Source organism: Eschscholzia californica, unplaced genomic scaffold, assembly GCF_041429995.1.
Source record: "Eschscholzia californica isolate CP2 unplaced genomic scaffold, dmEscCali1.0.p SCAF_3, whole genome shotgun sequence".
In the NCBI taxonomy this organism is placed as follows: Eukaryota; Viridiplantae; Streptophyta; class Magnoliopsida; order Ranunculales; family Papaveraceae; genus Eschscholzia; species Eschscholzia californica.
In genome coordinates, this window is record NW_028238420.1 from 55952187 (window position 1) to 55974662 (window position 22476).

The 22476-nt window shown below is 36.8% G+C and overlaps 2 protein-coding genes across 7 annotated transcripts; both read right to left on the minus strand.

Moving 5' to 3' along the window:
• Window positions 1-844: 844 nt before the first annotated feature.
• MSFC1 (Mitochondrial substrate carrier family protein) lies at window positions 845-5400 on the minus strand. Of its 4 annotated transcripts, XM_086669074.1 has the most exons (5): window positions 5237-5381; window positions 4799-5041; window positions 4164-4707; window positions 2219-2755; window positions 845-1152 (listed from the first exon to the last, which is right to left on the minus strand). In XM_086669074.1, exons 3-4 carry the CDS (start codon window positions 4572-4574, stop codon window positions 2219-2221), a joined length of 948 nt encoding a protein of 315 aa, XP_086525200.1. In that variant the 5' UTR covers window positions 4575-4707; window positions 4799-5041; window positions 5237-5381; the 3' UTR covers window positions 845-1152. The 4 variants fall into 4 exon arrangements, with proteins under 4 accessions (XP_086525200.1, XP_086525199.1, XP_086525198.1 ...); XM_086669073.1 differs by lacking the exon at window positions 4799-5041 and having other exon boundaries at window positions 5237-5387; XM_086669072.1 differs by lacking the exon at window positions 845-1152 and having other exon boundaries at window positions 1926-2755; window positions 5237-5400.
• Window positions 5401-7304: 1904 nt separating this feature from the next.
• On the minus strand, window positions 7305-12067 carry LOC147552124 (ARM repeat superfamily protein). Of its 3 annotated transcripts, none has more exons than XM_086669067.1 (4): window positions 11191-12067; window positions 8939-9295; window positions 8640-8855; window positions 7305-8265 (listed from the first exon to the last, which is right to left on the minus strand). In XM_086669067.1, the coding sequence occupies exons 1-4, from the start codon at window positions 11449-11451 to the stop codon at window positions 7612-7614; spliced, it is 1488 nt and encodes a 495-aa protein (XP_086525193.1). In that variant the 5' UTR covers window positions 11452-12067; the 3' UTR covers window positions 7305-7611. The 3 variants fall into 3 exon arrangements, with proteins under 3 accessions (XP_086525193.1, XP_086525195.1, XP_086525194.1); XM_086669069.1 differs by having other exon boundaries at window positions 9455-11579; XM_086669068.1 differs by having other exon boundaries at window positions 8939-9289; window positions 11191-11576.
• Window positions 12068-22476: the final 10409 nt, after the last annotated feature.

A 22476-nucleotide genomic window follows, 5' to 3' on the forward strand; every position in this document is an offset into this window, starting at 1 on the left:
AGCTGAGAATGAAATATTTAGGTGAAAAAATGATTTTTGTTCGGCCTAAGACAAACTCGGACTGGATTTGCTCGGATAAGGATCAAAACCCCTCTCCAAAAGTAACACATCACACCACTGACCACCCTACCATATTATTTTTTTATTGCAACAAATATTGACCACAAGCAAGCAATAGGCAGTTGTGATATGAAGGACTTGCTCAAGCCACAAGCTTAATTGGTTCATGAATGAAGATTATTTGATTCTTTCCTTTCTTCTTTTCTTTTCTAAGAATCTCCATACTGATACTGCCAAGTGTACAAAGAAGACAGAAGCAGGTCAAAAAAATGTTCCTTCTCTATCTTCTGCGAACAATATCTTCTTTCATCATACTGTGTTGGTTTGTGGCTTACAAGTTATTTGAGAGGTGAAATTTTGTGGTTGAGAATGAAGAGATGGAAAGCTCTATAAGTCTTTGCTACATTTTTTAGAGAGAGAGAACACTTACCTTGGCACACAAGTGAGTAACCCAATAACTTTATCGGCAGGAGACCACCGTGAAGGAGGACCACCCATGTCATAAAGTTTGTGAATACTGCTAGTATGTTAAATCAATTGAAGTCCTATGAGATGAGATAGATTTTTTTAAAGTTATTTTGGAAGAAGAAGATAGATAAGTATTAGATTTTGAGAAAGGTCTATGGGCTCTTATTATTTTGAGAGACATAAAATTGAGCTGAGCAATTAAATTCTAATCTCATTAAGTTTAAACATATTATGTGTTAACGCCGTTAATTATAAAAATAAAACTCAAGCAAGTAAATAATATTTGTACCTAAAACGAGAATTTCTTTCTTCCTTATGAGATAAAACCCCCAAACTTCATTTGTTTCTTATATATTCGACATTGAACAAACAAAGCACGTAGAATGATTGATATATTTTCTTTAATAAACTTACATCGATTAGAGGGGTGTAATAACTTAAGAGAGGATTAAACATCTAGTACTACAAAATAAATTGGGAAGAATAAAGATTAGTGATCAAAGCCTAAGTACACAATCTACATTTACCATTGATGCTTGCTTGATGGACGATCAGATCGGAAGCATCGCCCCTTTGGTCTGGCTGGTTGGTGTAGGTGGAAGGTGGTGCTCTTGACATCGACACCTGCCATGATACGTCAATACCCTCGGCAAGTTAGAATAGAGGAAGATGAGTGACACAAGGGAAACTTGGAAACTGAGGGAGAAAACTAATCACAGCCAAGAGGTTTGGTGAACCTACATGCCTAGCAGAGCTAATATATGTAATCCCAAAGGACCCAAACCACTGTCTAAGTGTCTCACGAACAAAATGACAATTAGGTTCGACATATTTCGTACGTGAAAATATTATATTGACAACAATGCATATCGCAACTATGTTTCACAATAAACCTGAAAAAAATCAACACTTCGACGCTTTAGTGCTAAAACAAATATTTCAGCCATTGAAGCTCTGCGGCAAGAGAATTAAGGCACGATATTCAATTTCACACAAAGATTGTTTCTTCTATTTCAAAGACAAAACGGGCTTAGGCCAAACATTATACTATAGTCAGTGATAGAACGTTGAGTAATCGGGCAACTTGCCCGATTTGAGCCACGTTGAAGCTATATTTTGGACCAAATAGTCAGCTTTCCTTATTATGATTTAGATAGCTATATTGATATTGTAGTGTTTTTTTTTTCCAGGAGACCAAATTATTTTGGACCAAATAGTCAGCTTTCCTTATTTTGATGCTCAAGGCAGATGTCATGCTATTATCATGTAATAATCCTCCCAAGTGCCATAAGAAAAGGTTAAAGAAGAAACTGAAATTAAAGATGACTTCAACTAAATATCACTGCATAATCCAATTAAGAAAAATGCTTTCCATGAAGATGGCAAACCCAAAAATGTTTAAATTTGTTTTATTATTGAATGTCACCTGGACACACCACAAGTCTAAGATATTCATAGGTGAACTTGGAACGTTTCCTTTTATCCCCAAGAAATAAGAATCACTTCCCCAAACATTGGCCCTAAAAAAAACCAAAGGATATTGGATGAGGCATTAATTTTCTTCATCTTTGTCTAAAATCAATTATTGGATCCCCATAGTCTAATTTTAAGATCGGTTTTTAGCTAAAATGGCGAACATAGCACTTTTGGAGAGCAAGAAGCAAGTTTCACCAACCATGGTTGGACATACCTACAAAGGAGCTGGTAGGTATGTTCGTTCGTAGAAGCCAGTTACTTGGTCTGCCACAGTCCACATGATGGCCTGGCCAGGGGGAATTCTCATGAGCCGAGGCAGAAGCCCTTTCCACAACGCACGCAATCCCTCCTCTGCAAAGATGGTTCTGATGGCATGGAACATTCCCTTGTACTTTCCTGCATCATCCCCTGAACGACTCTGAGCCATTAGCCTTGTTTTCACTACATCAAACGGGCCTGTGCAAAAAGGGCCAACAGTTCCAGCCAGGAAGCCTGACACCATTGACTGCCACAGCAGAAGTACCTTCCTGTCCCCTTCGTGCTTCTTCCACAGAATCACATCGAAAGTATTCTTGGCCGTGAACATGGCAGCTTGGTTTGTTCCATTGCGCATAACAGTAGGTGCAGCACCTGCCCACAGACCAAGGATGCCTTCCTGACGAACAATTGTGGTTGCACAATGTATGGGACCTTTGTATTTAAGAAGCTCTGGCTTCAGTCCTCTTTGCTGTTGTAGTCTAATCTTGACCACCTGCACTCATTATCATACGCAAATTCTAATTTAGTTACCCATTTAAAGCCTACTATGATTTTAGGAATTCCTGAAGGTAAATATTGTAAGGGAAATCAATTACTTCTTAAACAATTTGATAGCTACCACTAAAAGTTCAGCAGAAGTCCCCAATATATTGTAGGGTTCTTGTAAATGCTATTATCAGTTTCGTTCTGCTCACAACTGTGACTGATATAATATATATATATATATATATATATATATATATATATATATATATATATATATCTCTTGAACCGTATACTGCAAAAATAATACTGACCATGACTGGAGAGTATAATGATTGTATATTTTACTAGTCATGAGAAACGAACTAGAATGTAAATGGCAAGCATCACGTCTAACCTCAGACCATATAAATACAAACAAAAGTTACAAAACTAATCTGAAATACCTTAAACAGTTAAACTGTATACTATTATGACGACAAACAACTAATGGTTCTACTACATTTTGTGAAGAGTTGATACAGTAGCACCTAAAAATAAACAGCTACCAACATGGATGGTCTTTTCACTAAAATATTTTTAGGGGACAACAAAATATGTGCACAGCTGCCATCCCGTTCACTATGTATCAGTGCCGCATACGACTAACCATCTCGTTTGGCGTTTGCATCTCATATATGTTAAACTTGTTGCATTGCTACTTAAGACTTGAATGTGGCGTTTCAAAATTTATAACACTAAAGACAATAAGAAAACAAGAGATGTAAAGTCTCCCTTCTGAATTTCACAACAAGATCCCTAATACCAACTTCCATACTCCATAGGAAATTATGTTTAAGTCATGAAACAAAAGTTTGGTTGAGAAGAAATCCAGGTATCTGTAGGTAAGATTGTACGGACTACATATACTGCCTATATTTTTCAGGAGTAAGATACAACCACATTTATAAAAGAAGTGTGAAACTATTAGTAGTGGAATTATGAAAAAAGGGTAGTTTAAGCAAGCAGCAATGGGAAGTTGGGAACATAGTCAGCTATAACGCAAAAATATGTATGGTGCTAACAAAAGAGCGAACACAGTAAGTCAAAAGTGTCTCGTTTTGTGTTTCCTAACTGATGATGCTGGGTTAGTTCAAATTCCAAAAAAAATCAGGGAGAAGTTTAACTCGTATTCTTCAACATACAAAAATATCTGCCTTTCCCTTTCACTAGAAAGTTAGGAACTTTAGGCTGATCTAGGTTCTTCCTCTCATTCCTGATCCAAACCTAGAACTAATAGAGTAACAGGACCATTCCAATTCAAATAACTGCAATCAAAACTATGAAATAAACCAACAAGTTGCTCTAACCCAAGACACATTAAATAATTAAAATTAATTAAGAAAAATAAAAAAAATTTAACTTTAGCTAAAACTCACCTCAAAAGGCGTAACCACAACAAGGGCTTCAAGAACACCAGCTCCAAAACCAGAAAAAAACCTGGCACCATGACTAAGTTTTCCAGTCTCAGCATCCTTAAATGAAGACTGGAACATAGCATTTGATCCCATTCTAAGCGCATATTTTAGGGTTAAATGGGTAGCAAATGGGGTCAGCCCTTTCCACAAAGCGCGCACACCTTCTGTTTGCGATACAGTCTTACCACAATGAATAATACCCTTGTAAGCTCCGGCTCTATCCAACTGCAATCTCGTCTTTATAACATCGATTGGTTGAAGACAACAAGCTTCAACAATTCCTCCAACAGAACCTGAAATCGCTTTCACATACGGTGGAATTGTTGCCGTATTCTTGGTCTGCTGATGATTAGCTTTCGGATCTTCCCCCATTATTTTATCTCTTGAAATTCCTTGTGACGTCTGCTGCTAATGCTACTTAAACTAGTCTTTTTCCTTACCCTGATCTTAATCTTAACATTATCAATTATTTACAAACTTCTAGTGTAAGCAATTCGTTAGCTACCTGTAAGTTAGAAGTAAAATGTTACCATAAGAAAACACATTTTATGTACGAAACCCTTGACATTGTTTAAAAGATCGGTCGAGGTGTTTGCCTTGAGGCATATTTCGAGGCGATTCATTGTTTTCTGAAGACATGCACCCGAAAGCTCAAATTATGAGTACTCTAACTCAATTGTGAGTCATACGTCTTTGAGAGAGAATGGCTATGTTGCATTAGGCGTGAGGCGAGACGAGGCAACAAGCTTCTCGCCTCGCCCTAGCTCAAATAGGCGAGCGCCTCACAAAATTCACTTAGAACCTGCCCATTATTTTCATGCTATGTACATCACCTGCAACTATAATATAACTCAACATTCAATGATTCCAAAATTCACAAGTATATCTAATCTCTACACTAGTTCTTCCCTTAATTCAAGAATCAAAACTGTAAAATAAGGATGTAAACATATAAGAAAGAAAAAAAAATGAGAAAACGGAAAATGAAGAGAAATGAAGAGAAAAAGTCGAACTGTAGAAGATGAAGAACTTACCTTGAACTCTTGAAATTGATTGATTAGGGCAGCAAAGGGAAGAAGAAGATGATCTTTGAACAAGTTCTCGTCCTCTTTCTCTCTCTACTGTAGTACTGTGTAATCGTTTAGGGCAAAAGGTAAACTGATTCGATTCAGTTTGGTCAATTGTGCTTGTCCTTAGTGTTTGATTTTTATAAGGGTTATTTTTCAAATAGCCCCCAACTTTATGACCAGCTTCCTTCCTAGCCCCTACTTTAACAGAAATACTTAGATGGGTCCCCTTTTTCAGTTATCGTTAAATGTCAGCCACCACTTCTCTCTCCTCCATCTCATCACCTTTATCTGCCACCTCATTGTCTTCACCAGCGAAGGTCGTCGGCCGACCAATTTTTCGGTCGGCGACCTTCAAACATAAAAATATATATATATATATATATATATATATATATATATATATATATATATATATATATATATATTTAAAGTTTTATGTGTATTGGCCTAATTTTTTTGGAGATTGAGATTATCTAAGTCTGTTATGGTTGTGTCCTGCATATATGTGTATTTTGACTAAGAAATAATCTGAATTACTAATACTAATAGTTGATTACAATATCTCTCCTCTCTCTAGATCTAGTTCGAACATTTAATGTTTGAAGGTCACCACCGGCAGGAAAATTGGCCGGCCGACAACATTCACCAGTGAAGACGATGAGGTGGCAGAGAGAGGTGATGAGATGGAGGGGAGAGAAGTGATGACTAGTTAATGGTAACTGAAAAAGTAGGTCATCTGGGTATTTTTGATAAAGTACTGGGCTAAGCAGGAAGCTGGTGTCATAAAGTTGGGGGTTGTTTGAAAAATAACCCTTTTTATAAAAGCAGACCCTCACGCTTCCTGAGCTCATTGGACTTCCACCGTGAGAGGAAAGCCGCTCGCTTAGGCCCATAGGAGTCTACAATCCGGAAACAAGGGGGATTCGTCTTCACAACGTGTCGCTTTGAGTCGCCTAGACGCGCCTATGCAATGCCTTTAACTAGGATAGGGAGGCTAGGTTACATTTTACGACATCTAAGCATCATACAAAATCTGCTTACGATATCATTTTAGCGAAAGAAATGTTTATCGACCAATGGAACAAAATTCCTTTGACCACTTCAACTACTAAGTTGCTAGAAATATTTTTTATAAAGACTTTTTTTTTCTGAAGTCTTCGGATTAATTCTTATTCAAATAGAATTAACAAGAATAAAGTTGTGACATTTCAACAAAAAAAAAGAACAAAGTCATGACTATGATATATTTTTTATGAAGACATTTTTCTAAGGTCTTTGGATTAATTCTTATTCAAATAGAATTAACAAGAATAAAGTTGTGACATTTCAACAAAAAAAGAACAAAGTCATGACTATGATATATTTTTTATGAAGACATTTTTCTAAGGTCTTTGGATTAATTCTTATTCAAATAGAACAAACAAGTCCTTAACAAAAAAAAAAGAATAGAATGGACAAGAATAAAGTTGTGACCTTTCAACAAAAAAAGAATAAAGTTGTGATGTTTCAACAAAAAAAGAATTAGAGTTGTTTTTCTCATAAAAAAAAAAAACCTTCCCCTTGTTTACAAAATAATTGCAGATTTTGTTTTAGCCCAAGCATATTTCTACTCCAATAAAACACAAGACCTTTTACATCTTCGACTTCTATGGTGATGCTTGGGTTTAATTTGTTGAAGATCTTGTCACTTATGTGCTCTAGTAGACCCTATATAATAGCCGAGGAAATAAATCATAAATATCTGTGTTTGGGGTTTTCAAACCCTACTATTGATGGATAATTTGATAAACCGAGTCGGGTGGTCACCATTGGTCCCTGTCTTTATGAAAGAGTTACATAGGGTAGTACCCTCTTAGCAGTGGAGAAATAAATGTCCGACGTTTTCCCCATTTCCCTTGCACAATATGCACCTATTAGCTCAGTTGAAAGCTCTTTTTCTTCAGCATGTCCACTATTGAGATTTTGTGTAGACACGAAACCCAAATCATTAATCATCAGCTATTGTAGTTATATTAGCATAACATACAAACAATTTAACTAACCCATGTATTTGAAGAACAATTTAACTCGCAGACGCTTACACAAAGAGGATAACAAAGCACCGTGATCTTTCCATTACTTGACATATCCACGATGTTCTATAAGCTACTGAAATACATACATAACAAGTTTCAAAGCTTAGCTATGAGCTACTTATATCTAATGGAGAAGTCCAACTTGGTTGATTTCTGTTAGAAGTTGGGTCCAGTCCCTGGTGGTGAAGCTCTTGACGGTTAAACAGCACGCTGACATTTGAAGAAAAGAAGGAAATAAAGATAGATGGAATTGAGATAAATTAATTACCTAGATGATAACCGGTCAAGAGCATGAGACGCAGCCAACCTAACATTCTCATTATTATGGTTTAGTAGCTCGACTAAAATTTTGACCGCTCCAGCTACTTTGAAGGACATCCTCATATGTTCGTTGATCGATGCCTCACCGATTGACCACGCAGCTCTTGAAACTGCCGATTCATCTTCAAGTCCGAGAATCAAAACTAGACGAGCAACCCCATCTATCCATGGCAAGAGAGTATTCTGCAGATTTCCCAGGGGTTCTGACGGAGGTTTTTTTCCGTCTTCCATTTCTATAGCCCCAATACGTGCAAGAAACTGCTGCTGATTGCGCCCTACTATTGCATTTATTTTGGCTTCCTCTAAGTCAAAGTTCTTATCATGGCTGCTCAATCCAAGTAATAGCTCAGCGGCACCATATCTTGAAGGAATTGATGAACTCTGTTCAAATTCTGTACCATCAGGTAACGAAGGCCAGGAACGGGAAACCGCTTTAAAGGATTTGTAGGCTTCCATACCAACTATTGGGACCAAAACCAAACCTTCCTCCATGATAAGAGTTCTGTAGCATTCAGTTTTTGCAAGTTCCAACAGTGCATTTTTTGCTTCTTTACGAATTACTTTAGATACTTCCGCGTCGCGTTCTAAAAACTTTGCCTACATTGATCAATGTATATAATCAGACCGCTAGATGTACCATAGATCTTTTCAAAATTTTAACACGCAAGAGAACTAAGAATTTCACAGAGAGATAAGTGACAGAGCAAGAAACTAGTATTAAACTAACCAACCAACTGCTTTCCATAGTGGTTCTTAGTTTTTTCAGTTTCAACTTTTTAGTTTTTCCATAGTAGGATTCCTCGAGGCACGGAGGCAGTCACCATATCTTTAGCTTTTTGTTTCTTACCAAGAGAATGAGTAAAGTTCCAAGCATGTCGAACACTTACACTAATCAAACTATTAAAGCAAATCTGAGCAAAATAACGAGAATTGGTCATCGAAAGAACAAAAGAAAAATAACCAAGACTCACCAGCTTCGGAATAACACCCGACTCGACCATGATTTGGTGATATGAGTGGGTCAAAGCCAAGTTCTCCAATACACCACCTGCTGCTTCCTTTACTTTTATTTCTTCATCATCAAGGGCCTTTATAAGTTCTGGCAAGAGATCCGTATTGGCAATCTTCATTCTAAGCTTCTCGTCAACAGATAAGTTCTTAAAAACACAAAGAATTTGCTCCTTCACCTGCAAGAATCAATTCAAGATATCCCTCAGATTTCCATATTTCATACAAAAAGTCTTCCAAGGATGACATAGCTTGTTCATACATCTGCAGTCAAAGATGATTGGCTCAAAAGTCGGCTTATTTCTTCAATAGCTCCACCCTCTGCTACTGAGTCACGATATGGATTAAGTGAAGATATATTTCGTAGAAGGCATGCTGCTGCTTCACATGTAGAACTGGAATCTGACTTTAGAAGGCTGACAGTCAGACTGATGCAACCACGAAATTGCATAATTCTATCAATACGGTGCTTTCCTCCTTGTGAATATTTCGACAGTGCTATTACTGCCTCCTGCCTGTCCTGAAGATCATTATCTATTCCAAGCATCTGAGTCAACGAAGCTACATAAGCATCTTCAGAACCAGGAGTGCTGCTCCTAAAAGCCGCAAATTCCTGAAACTAAAGTAACAAAAGAAATTAAAGTACTTTAAATAACAGGGAGACACATGACCACATTCTAGAAGAAATAAGAAAAAAAAAAACACGAGATTTAAAAATAAGAGCGACACTAAAATGTAATCTTAAGAGTTACAAATATCAATTGACAGGAAAACTTACAACAAGCGAAAAGACTGGACCAATTTTCGTCAAGAGATGGTTAGCATCCATATGAGAAAAGAGCTTGGTTTTGACATCGGGCATAAATTTAACCCGTTGTCTTTAGACCTGTTTTTGTTATGGGCATAACCCTAAGTGAAACATCTTTGCTTCGGTTTTGGTTCACCCCAACTCCACATTCTTCATCTGAACAGTTAGAATCTTCAGATTTGATTAGTCAAATTAAATTTACCCGACTCTTTGACATATGATTGTCTCTGTTGTTGAATATCTTATAGTGAAGAAATAATAGAAAGAAGAGGGATAGGCATGGTGGTGGTGTTGCAGGGTTGAGAGAAAGAAAGAAAGTAAGTCCTCTATAGGGGACTCCTGTTTTGAAGCTTAATAGCAAAGTTTTGTATCCTTTCGCATGCTTAATCGACTTCTTGTGTCAATGCGGCAAACAGTAGATTTCTATCCTTCTAATTCCTTTATATTCGTTCTTGATTCCCACTGTGTTTTTGATGGCTAAAAATACCTTAAGAACCAACTGTAATAACTAATAAGTCAGTAGATATCTGAATAACTATTGGAATCTAGTTGACAGAGTTGTGAAAAAAAATGGGTATTGCTACATGGAACGTCACTTCTCATGTAAACTATTTGGTTATTTTGGATATAAAGCTCAAACCTGCCTTCTCTTAATAACTTATGGTTATGTTAATTCACAACCAGTCCACTTTGGCTATTAGATATGGTTTTCATACTGAACAAACTGTGCCTCTTATTGGCCAAATAAGTTTTAAGTAAGAGTATAGTTCTTGTTTTGGAATATCTTGTGAGTTCCTTTCAAGCCATCTCTGGTGTAGTATATTAGTGATCGTTAAAGGTATTCCTTTTGGTCAAAATTTGCTAATGAGCTATTCACATGTTTACTTTGCTTCATAACAAGTTAGAATAGGAGGAATCTTTAGGAAATTATGCTAAAATCTTGTCCATGGCATTCCAAGTATAAGATAAAAGCGACTCCTATGGAGCTCTTGATATATTTATAATCAGTGACATAAGTAGGTTAACTTACCCTGTGGTCACTTCAATCTCTTCGAGTATCTTGTGGCGATAGGTGGATAGTAGTTTTATCTATAGAGGTACCTCAGACGAGTTATGGTACTTATAGAGTAGAAAATGAAGGGTTGAGAGGATCACGTTGTGGGTTATTGTGAGTGTTGGTTAACTCCTACTACTTGCTCTATGTCTTGTTTCTCAATTTCTTGTATTCCTGATATTACGAATAAACAAAGATGGAATATCTCTTTTCTCCAGTTTGTTGGTTTTAAGGAATTGAGCTTGCATACTCGGGCCTTAGATTGGTTGAAATCTACTATATTTGGGTTTTAACCGAACTAGTTTTTCTTTTTTAAGTATGGATTGTGCACCAATTGTGGACGTTGCTCATGACTCCAGTTTGAAGGTCTCAAATCTTGGATTCTAGGCGGCTAGCTTGAGATTCGGCATTTGCCGAGCTACATAGTGTTTGCTATTTTTATAAAAACGACATATAGATACGTTTAGACTACAAATTCAACAATTATTTTTACAAATCAAACTGATTTTGAGATAATTAATAGGGATTCATCATCTCATTTATCATTGCTCCACAAAATAAGGTTGACAATTTGGGCAACAAGTTTCAAGGTGGGTTTAACATGCCTTTTTCCCTAACTATAAATTTTCAAATATGGAAGCAAGGAACTTACAGTAGAAGATGAAGAAGAGTCGGATAGTTCTTGTGGAGTGGCATTGGCAGCGCTACCACCATCACTGCAAGCACGGGGTAGCATCGTCTGATGACGAGCATAGCAGATTCCGGTTAGGTTATAGTGAAAGAGGAAGGGTAATGAGGAGGTGATAATGGAATTTTCTCTCTGAAGGGATAAATGGAAGAGGGTGTTGTTAATCTTGGGTTGTTTGATAGTAAGAGGAAGTTTGAGGGAGATTGGTGATGCCATCGTCATCATCGCCCTCTGCTCTTTTTCAGAAGGCAAGAGCTTAGATTAGTTTGAACTTTGAAGAAGAGCTACCTGAGGAGAAAGATGAACCCAAGGAAAATAGAGGCGTGGGCTGTCTTTCTCCCGGAACAAGAAATGAATGCAAATATCAAGCAGAAAATACCAAGGTCCTCTAATATACTGAGGGGGCCGTATACCATGACTGACAAGTATCCGGGCCGGGGTACTTGGACGGGCATGATCTAGCGAGAGAAAGTGTTTGATCTAGTGAGGGAAAGTGTTTCTCTCATTAGATCATGCTCGTCCAAGTACCCCGGTCGGGATTTGACCGGGATACTTGGCGGGCATAGTACCATTTTGGATACTGAGGTACGGGTTGGAATTGCCCCGAGCTGGAGCGTCCATAAGTACCTTTCGTCTAGGTTTAGGCGAGTAGTCAGTGCTAAAGACCAGTGGACTTAAGGGGCAGACTTCGGTCGGCCAAAACAAAAGCCCTCTTTCAAAGCCCTCAACCGGTACAATCCTGCGATAAAGAGAATGAGCTACGAGTGGATTAGGTTTCGAGTCATTCATTTTGTTGAAAAGAATCGGAAAAAAATGTTTTATTTCGCTCTTAATGTTTATGGACAAAAGGAGAATTATATAAAAAAATTAAAAAAGTACAGATTTATACAAGAGAGATAGAGATACAAATCTCAACAAATACATGAGACAATGTAAACAAATAAATATAAATCTAAAAACATACAAGAGAGATAGCTCTATTGTGTATACAACCCAGGGAGAAAGAGATAAAGCAAATATATGAGAAAGAAATATCTATATAACAAATGACATAGGTTTTGGTGTCATGTCATAACTTGCAATCATAAATCTCAACCGTCAATATCTGTAGTGGTAAAAAATCGTGTTGGGCCCACCTCGTCTAAAGGTCGCCTAGACCGAACCTACTTCGAACAAATATCACTTGGGTCCGACCCACTTGCATACTAGTTGGACACTCTCCAACGTGGAATTCGACCAACTAAAGGTCCAAACAGCTCTAAGCCAACAATAACCCATTAAAACTAATAATGCTCCAAGCACCCCTTGGTCGTCCTCAACCAAGTCTGCGGGTAGTCGATTCAACCTCTACTCAGAAGCTCTCTCCACGTGCCACTTGACTAGGTCAGTCAAAGACCCCACGTCACCTCAAATATCTCGAAGTCATCTCTGACTACGAAGGGTCTAAAGTCGAGGCGGCATAATCGTACGATCGAGTTACTCTAGGCAACAGATCGACGGCCAAGAACGAGTCTCCCTTAGGGTTCGGGGTCACCCTCGACCCCAATTATTTCGGATCTGATAGACTCCACGAGTCCATCAATCGCCTATAAATAGAAGGACACTCAGACTCTAAAGACATCGAATACCGACTAGAAAATTACTGAACTCTTCTCTCTCTCACATTTAGTATCTTTTGATCAGTGCTCTAGACGACGATAATCGACCCTCGAATTCCGGTAGACCTGAAAGATAATCTTCTAAGGGATTACTCTAGACGACGATATTATACCTTCAAGCTTCATCACTCTGGAAGTCCTTCTAAAGTCTCTGCTACATCTCACTTCTCCATTACACAGAATCTCTGATCGAGACGACCTCTCGACCAGCTCCAGGAGACCAATCCGACCAACTATCCCGTAGAGTCGAAGCTCCGGCCACTCTACGAGTCGAGCCATCCTTCGACGATACAACATGGTGACACCCTCAACATTCAATCGACTTAATTTATTTCACTTATAGTTTGCTGACTTGACCGTCGGAGTCCCCTTGGCAAGACACCATCCCGGTGTCCCCAAGACTTCACGGTTTCTGCTCGTTTTTTTTGTCTATAGGTCCAACCAGAACTTCGTCCGTCTCGACGTCTAAAACCCAAGTTGTCGGTGTCCCACCAATCGACGATCTATTAATTGTATGATTTTCTACCGTCCACAATATCCACAGTTCAATTTTCACCATTGGATTTTTTTTCCACTAATTTAACTACCTCCCAACATATAACTCCCCACTTATTCTTAAAATAACTACCTACAATTTTCATCTTAAATTTATATTGGAATGTTAATATTGGGGCAAAAAACAATTCTATTTTGATATATGATTGTAGTTTGTCTTCGTCTACTAGCATGATCGACAAATTATGTCGTGACGGCGGCACGGGCTATACTCTAGTACATATCAAAACAGAGAAAATTCACAGATCTGAAATCATCAACATCATCTCATTATCGTCATCATAGTTGTACATCACTATTTACCTTGTATCTTAAAATCATGAAATGGAAGGAAATCAAACCTTAAAGTCACAAATCTAAAATTATCGTCATCATCGTTTTACACTTGTAGGTCAATTCAAACCCAGAGCCGGCCCTGGCCCAAAGCGAGCAAAGCCTCGCTTTGGGCCACCAAATTTTGGGGGCCACATTTCCAGATGCGCCTGTAGAATTTTGTAGTAGTTATGTTTTTGAACTTAAGCCCAGTAGAAATTGACATAAGAGGGCCCGTATTCAAGATGAGCTCATTTCTTTTAATTTGTTTCATCAAGTGGGCCCACCAAAAGTTTGAACGTGATTCCATCTCCTATTCTTGTCTCGTTCTATCTCTCAGCCACTCGCTCTCACGGTCTAACACTCTAACTTCATCCCCACTTCTCTCCACAACTAATACATGGGATTATAGGATGTTTATTTATGTTTTTATGTATTTACAATATTATTATTTTTTATTGTAAATTTATAATATTAGTTAGTATTATACTTTAGGGTCGGTACATAAAAAAATTATCAGTTAGCATATATATAACTTTTATTTTTTACTTTATTATTGAGTTATTATTGTTATGTAATTATTCCTAATTAATTTTCGTCTTGTTGTTAAACAAAATTAATTTAAGTTTCATTTTTTTTGAATGATTTCTGTTTTCCTTTTATTATGTTCAAGTTATTCCTAATTTTTTTTTGTTGAAACAAGTTATTCCTAATTACTTGCAACAAAAGAAAAATATTCGTAAGTAGAATTTTCAATAAACTAGGGTATTTCAACCCTTCTAAATGCCAAAACTCATTTATAAAATTCTTCTCGTAACAGGAGGTTTAGAATTTGGTGGCTGATAGCGAAATAATTTGATTTTTTTCCCAACAGTATAAAGCGTAAAACAATATTTTATACATAATGTATTTGTCATTTAAGTTACACAAACACATTATTAAGAATTTTGTGGACACATAACTTTCAAATATGTTAGATTGCGATGAGTCTTGCTACCATAAAATCAAGGTAGTCTTGGAACTAAAATTACTTCTTTACTTCATGACATTGAGCGATTCCTAAATTTTTTAAGCTTAAACGAAAGTGGAAGGAAAATAAAATGAGAAACAGACCAAATGTCCGTTATCTTATTTTCGCATCGAAGAAGGTGAACCTGTGTCAAACTATTGATTAATATAATAAAATAATGTTATATATGCATTTTCGAATGAAGTTTGGATAATGGGAAAGATGTTAAGTTTTTAGACATATTTATATAGTTGGGACGACCTTAGGTTCTAGAGAGTTTTAAGAGAAAATTTGAATTGTGTTTAACTAAGAGGCCCCAATTTTAGATTTCGCTTCGGGCCACCAAAAACTCAGGGCCGGCCCTGTTCAAACCATATTACATATTAATATATGAGTATATCCTTGAGTTGGAGCCCTTCATACAATGGTATATTTATTTCATTGAAAAGAATCAGAAGTGGAACCAGGATCTTTTGTTAGGGGTGTTAGTATAATGTGACAACTTCAGGAAATGAAGTTTTATTTCATAAACTAGGCTGCAAAGAAATAATCTCAAAGAATTTTAAATAACTACAATCACTTGACTACTTAATTCGTCTAGGATATATCCTAGTTTTGAACGTGTTGGAAAAAATTGTCGTTTAAGTTGAAATGGAAGGTAGAAAATAATTGATGAATAAAATCACGTTGATCACTAGACTTCAAAGTTCGAGAAACTCGATTCTTTTAGACAGTAATTCACCCCCTTCTAGTATGAAACCTCGAGTACATAACGGGTCAGGAATTATGCCTTCAGGATACGATGAAGCCCTTCAACAACTGCTTGGTTCAAAGTATGTACGCTTTTGACCAAGACCAAGAACACTCTGTATTAATAAACTGATAATGCCAAAGAAGAAATCGACTCCAAATACGCCAAATAGTTTGTACACAAAATACCCAAGAAACCTTCTGACTTGATATTAAATAAAAGATGAGAACAAGACAGAGAGAGAGTGAAAAATTCGTTGTTAAGTTGTATGCTAAAGATTTAATTTGCTACTTAATTTGTAGTATACCCAGAGATGCAAATACATGCAATGTATCCATCCATAATGGGTATCATGCCCATTCATAAGTCTCTATGTGTGGTCGTGGATGCCAAAGGGAAGTGATACATTCCTTCATTCCTATTCGTCAACTTCCCTCCATTTTTTTAATTACAAAAATATCCAACATTCTCCCACCATTGTAATCATTCCCCCTCGATCAGTGTAGTGCCGTAGTAATCATTCTCAATTGTGGAGTAATCATAATTCTCAATCTTCCTCACGTAATCTCTACTGTAGTGCCGTAGAGATTACGTAATCATCATTGTAGAGTATTCATCATTGTGGAGTAATCATCATTCTCAATCTTCCTCACGTAATCTCTATCTCTCTCTCCCTCTATCTGAGTAGTGCCGTAGTAATCATTCTCATATGTGGAGTAATCATCATTTTCAATCTTTCTCACGTAATCTTTCTCTCTCTCTCTCGATCAGAGTAGTGCCGTAGTAATCATTCTCAATTGTAGAGTAATCATCATTCTCAATCTTTCTCACGTAATCTCTCTCCTTCGATCAGAGTAGTGTCATAGTAATCATCCTCAATTGTAGTGTAATCATCATTGTGGACTAATCATCATTCTCAATTTTCCTCATGTAATCTTTACAGTAGTGCCGTAGTAATATTGATCAGAGTAGTAAGTATTAATTGTGGAGTAATCATCCTTCTCAATCTTTCTAACGTAATCTCTCTCTCTCTCCTTCGATCAGAGTAGTGCCGTAGTAATCACTCTCAATGATAGAGTAATCATCATTTTGGAGTAATCATCATTATCTATCTTCCTCACGTAATCTCTCTCTCCCTCGATCAGAATAGTGTCGTAGTTATCATTCTCAGTTGTAGAGTAATCATCATTGTGGAGTAATCATCATTCTCAATTGTAGAGTAATCATTATTCTCAATCTTCCTCACGTAAACTCTCTCTCTCTCTCTCCCTCCCTCGATCAGAGTAGTGTCGTAGTAATCATTCTCAATTGTAGAGTAATCATCATTCTCAATCTTCCTCACGTAATCTCTCTCTCTCTCCCTCGATCAGAGTAGTGTCGTAGTAATCATTCTCAATTCTAGAGTAATCATCATTGTGAAGTAATCATCATTCTCAATCTTCCTCTCATAATCTCTCTCTCTTTTTCTCTCTACCACGATAAGAATAGCGACGTAGTAATTATTCTCAATTGTAAAGTAATCATCATTCTCAATCTTCCTCACGTAATCTCTCTCTCTCTCTCTCCCTCGATCAGAGTAGTACCGTAGTAATCATTCTCAGTTGTGGAGTAATCATCATTGTTGAGTAATTATCATTCTCAATCTTTCTCACGTAATCTCTCTCTCTCTCGATCAGAATAGTGCCGCAGTAATCTTTCTCAATTGTGGAGTAATCATCATTCTCAATCTTCCATTCGTAATCTCTACAGTTTTACCGTAGAGATTACGTAATCATCATTGTCGAGTAATCATCATTCTCAATCTTTCTCACGTAATCTCTCTCCCTTTCTCTCCCTCGATCAGAGTAGTACCGTAGTAATCATTCTCAGTTGTGGAGTAATCATCATTGTTGAGTAATTATCATTCTCAATCTTTCTCACGTAATCTCTCTCTCTCTCTCTCGATCAGAGTAGTGCCGCAGTAATCTTTCTCAATTGTGGAGTAATCATCATTCTCAATCTTCCATTCGTAATCTCTACAGTTTTACCGTAGAGATTACGTAATCATCATTGTCGAGTAATCATCATTCTCAATCTTTCTCACGTAATCTCTCTCTCTCTCTCCCGCGATCAGAGTAGTATCGTAGTAATCATTCTCACTTGTATAGTAATCATCATTCTCAATCTTCCTCACGTAATATATTCTCTCTCTCTTTCTCTCCCTCGATCATAGTAGTGTCGTAGTAATCATTCTCAATTGTAAAGTAGTCATAATTGTTGAGTAATCATCATTGTAGAGTAATCATCATTCTCAATCTTCCTCACGTAATCTCTCACTCACTCTCTCTCTCCCACTCGATCGAAGAAGTGTCGTAGTAATCATTATATATTATAGAGTAATAATCATTGTCAGTATAGCACCGTAGTAATCATTTTCAATTGTTGAATAATCATTATTCTCAATCTTCCTCACGTAATCTCTCTTTCTCTCTCCTTCGATTAGAGTAGTGTTGTAGTAATCATTTTCAATTGTGGAGTAATTATCATTCTCAATTATAGAGTGATCATCATTTTCAATCTTCCTCAAGTAAACTCTCTCTTTCTCTCAATTGTAGAGTAATCATCATTGTAGAGTAATCATAATTCTCAATCTTCCTCACGTAATCTCTACAGTAGTGTCGTATAGATTACGTAATCATCATTGTAGTGTATTCATCATAGTAGAGTAATCATCTTTCTTAATCTTCCTCACGTAATCTCTTTCTTTCTCCCACGATTAGAATATTTTCGTAGTTATCATTTTCAATTGTGAAGTAATCATCATTGTAGAGTAATCATCATTCTCAATCTTTATCACGTAATCTCTCTCTCTCTCCCTCGATCAGAATAGTGTCGTAGTAATCATTCTCAATTGTAGAGTAATCATCATTGTAAAGTAATTATCATTCCAAAAACTCTAGACAGCCCGTCTGTTGCAACCGCCCACTAAACCGTCCAAGAGAGAAACAAGGGTTTCTCTCTCCAGGTGACGTCACAGGAGAGAGGAGAGAGAAACTCTTGTTTCTCTCTTGGACGGTTTGGTGGGCGGTTGAAAGAGACGGGTTGTGTAGTATTACTCTTATCATTCTCAATCATCCTCACGTAATTTTTCTCTTTCTCCCTCGATTAGACTCCACAATGATGATTACTCTACAATGATGATTACGTAATCTCTACGACACGTAATCTCCCTCTCTCTCTCTCTCGCGATCAGAGTAGTGTCGTAGTAATTATTCTCAATTGTAGAGTAATTATCATTCTCAATCTTCCTCACGTAATCTCTCTCTCTCTCTCTCCCTCGATCAGAGTCGTGTCGTATTAATCATTCTCAATTGTGGAGTAATCATCATTCTAAATCTTCATCACGTAATCTCTCTCTCTATCTCGATAAGAGTAGCGCCGTAGTAATCATTCTCAATTGTGGAGTAATCATCCTTATAGAGTAATCATCATTTTCAATCTTCCTCATGTAATCTCTACAGTTGCGCCATAGAGATTACGTAATCATCATTCTTAATCTTCAACACGTAATCTTGTTCTCTCTCTCTCTCTCCCTCGATCAGAGTGGTGCCGTAGTAATCATTCTCATATGGGTATTGCTACTGTAGTGCCGTATTAATTGTGGAGTAATTGATTAGAGTAGTAAGTATTAATTGTGAAGTAATCATAATTTTACATCTTCCTCACGTAATCTTTTTTTGTTTTTTTCTCTCTCTCCCTCGATCATAGTAGTGCCGTAGTTATCATTCTCAATCGTGGAGTAATCAGCATTGTGGAGTAATCATCATTCTCAATCTTTCTCACGGAATCTCTCTCTCTCCTTCGATCAGAGTAGTGTCGTAGTAATCATCCTCAATTGTTGTGTAATTATCATTGTAAACTAATTATCATTCTCAATCTTTCTCATGTAATCTCTACAGTAGTGCCGTAGTAATTGCCCAGTAATTGATCAGAGTAGTAAGTATTAATTGTGGAGTAATTATCCTTCTTAATCTTCTTAACGTTTATAGAGTAATCATCATTCTCAATCTTCATCACGTAATCTCTCTCTCTCTCTCTCTCTCTCTCTCGCCCTCTCTCTCTCTCACTCGATCAGTTTAGTGCCGTAGTAATCATTCTTAATTGTGGAGTAATCATTATTTTAGAGTAATCATCATTCTCAATCTTCCTCACGTAATCTCTACAGTTGTGCCGTAGAGATTACGTATTTATCGTTGTGGAGTAATTATCCTTCTTAATCTTCCTAACGTTTATAGATTAATCATCATTTTCAATCTTCATCACGTAATCTCTCTCACTCGATCAGTGTAGTGCCGTAGTAATCATTCTTAATTGTTGGAGAGATAAAGGAGTGATTCGGAGAAGATGTAGTTACACAAAATGACAAAAAGGGGTAATTTAGTATTTGCACACTTTTTGACCTGAATAATAATTTTCAAATATTTTGTGTTTTTCTACTCATTTTTAATATTATTTTGACCTTTCTAGAAATTACCCATTGAAAAGAATCAGAAGTGGAACCAGGATTTTTTGTTAGGGGTGTTAGTATAATGTGACAACTTCAGGAAATGAAGTTTTATTTCATAAACCAGGCTGCAAAAAAATAATCTCAAACAATTTTAAATAACTACAATCACTTGACTACTTAATTCATCTAGGATAGATCCTAGTTTTGAACGTGTTGGAAAAAAATTGTCGTTTAAGTTGAAATGGAAGGTAGAAAATAATCGATGAATAAAATCACGTTGATCACTAGACTTCAAAGTTCGAGAAACTCGATTCTTTTAGACAGTAATTTGACCCCTTCTAGTATGAAACCACGAGTACACAACGGGTAAGGAATTATGCCTTCAGGATACGATGAAGCTCTTCAACAACTGCTTGGTTCAAAGTATGTACGCTTTGACCAAGACCAAGAACACTCTGTATTAATAAACTGGTAATGGCAAAGAAGAAATCGACTCCGAATACGCCAAATAGTTTGTACACAAAATACCCAAGAAACCTTCTAACTTGATATTAAATAAAAGATGAGAACAAGACAGAGAGAGAGAGAGAGAGAGTGAAAAATTCGTTGTTATTGTTGTATGCTAAAGATTTAATTTGTCACTTAATTTGTAGTATACCAAGAGATGCAAATACATGCAATGTATCCATCCATAATGGGAATCATGCCCATTCATAAGTCTCTATGTGTGGTCGTGGATGCCAAAGGGAAGTGATACATCCCTTCATTCCTATTCATCAACTTCCCTCCATTTTTTCAATTACAAAAATATCCAACACTCCCCCACCATTTTAAAATGAGTTAATTCCTATTTGGCCCCCTACTTTGTGACCAGTTTCAGATATGGCCCCCAAAATTCTGTAAATTCAAATATGGTCCCCTTTTTTGATGTAATTGTCCTAACTACCCTTCCTTTAAATCGTTTTTCAAAATTAAAAATAAATATAAAATCTTAATTCCACCTCATTTCCCTCTCCACCACACATCTATCTCTATGTCAACTCTCTCTCTTCACATCACCTCTCTTTCCAACTCACTCATCTATCTCTCAAACTCACCTTCATCTTCTCCGATTAAAGTCGCCGGCCGGAAAATTTTCGGCCGGCGACCTCCAAAAAAAAAAAAATTCAAGGTCTGCTTGTGAACAGACCGATCTGGTTTGCTCACGGTTCCGGAAAAGGGAAACCCCCTTCGCCGGAGTTTTTAGAGAGAGAGAGAGATGAGAGAAATTTTTTTTTTTGGAGGTCGCCGGCCGGAAAATTTTTCGGCCGGCGACTTTAATCGGAGAAGATGAAGATGAGTTGGAAAGAGAGGTGATGTGGAGAGAGAGAGAGTTGACATGGAAAGATATGTGTGGTGGAAAGGAAAATGAGGTGGAATTAAGATTTTATTTTTAATTTTGAAAAGGGATTTAAAGGAAGGGTAGTTAGGGCATTAACTTAAAATATGGGGCCATATTTGAATTTACAGAAATTTGGGGGCCATATTTGAAGCTGGTCACAAAGTAGGGGGTCAAATAGGAATTAACTCTTTTAAAATTGAAATAAAGGAAAGGTATAAAACGACATAGCAAAATCGAGACAAAAACAAAATCAAAACAAACAATTTTGGAATAAAAAACGATTTTGGCATTATCGTAGAAATTTGTACATAAATGATTGGTATCTTATGGATTTGAACCTTCACTTAGTGCAAACAACTCAAAGCTTTATCAGAATGCTATGGTGAACGTATCTTGAACCAAGAATCCTAAAATGATAAAACTGGAGTCATCGCACATGTTCGTTTCGGAGGACAGAGTGTTCATACTTCGCACGTTAATAGCCATGTGCAATATCCCTTTCATGAGTCTTCTTCAGAAAACGGTCTTATTTTCTTAGGAAACGGCCTGATTTCCACACTCACTTAGGTAAGTCCACTTGAGGTGTTTCTGCGAGGCACCACTTAAAAGTTAGGACTTATTAAGAACTAGGGTATAGCCTGTGCCCGCAGGGCACGAAATTTTTTATATTTATGTTATACAAAATTATCAGATATTTTGGTCTTATACAAATATTGAAGTAATAAAAATATATTTAAAATAATAACTGAGATTATATTGAGTTGTTTGAAGGGAGAAAAGAGGAAAGAGAAAAAGAGTTAGAGAGTTTTTAGGGAGTGGGTAATTATTTTGACTCTTAAATATCTATCTTTTCAAAGACTCTTTAAAATGAAGGGCCATGATTTACAAAAGAAAATTGGACGACCGAGATTTATAAACCAAAGTTATGACATGACACCAAAACCTATGTCATTTGTTATATAGATTTTCATTCATCATTTGTCTTGCAGAAATACCACTACTAGCTTAGAAATATGAGAATATAAACGCTAGTATTCCATAATCGCGAAAGCTTTAACTTTTTAGTATCCGTTGAACTTTGTCTATCTATTTCAAGAC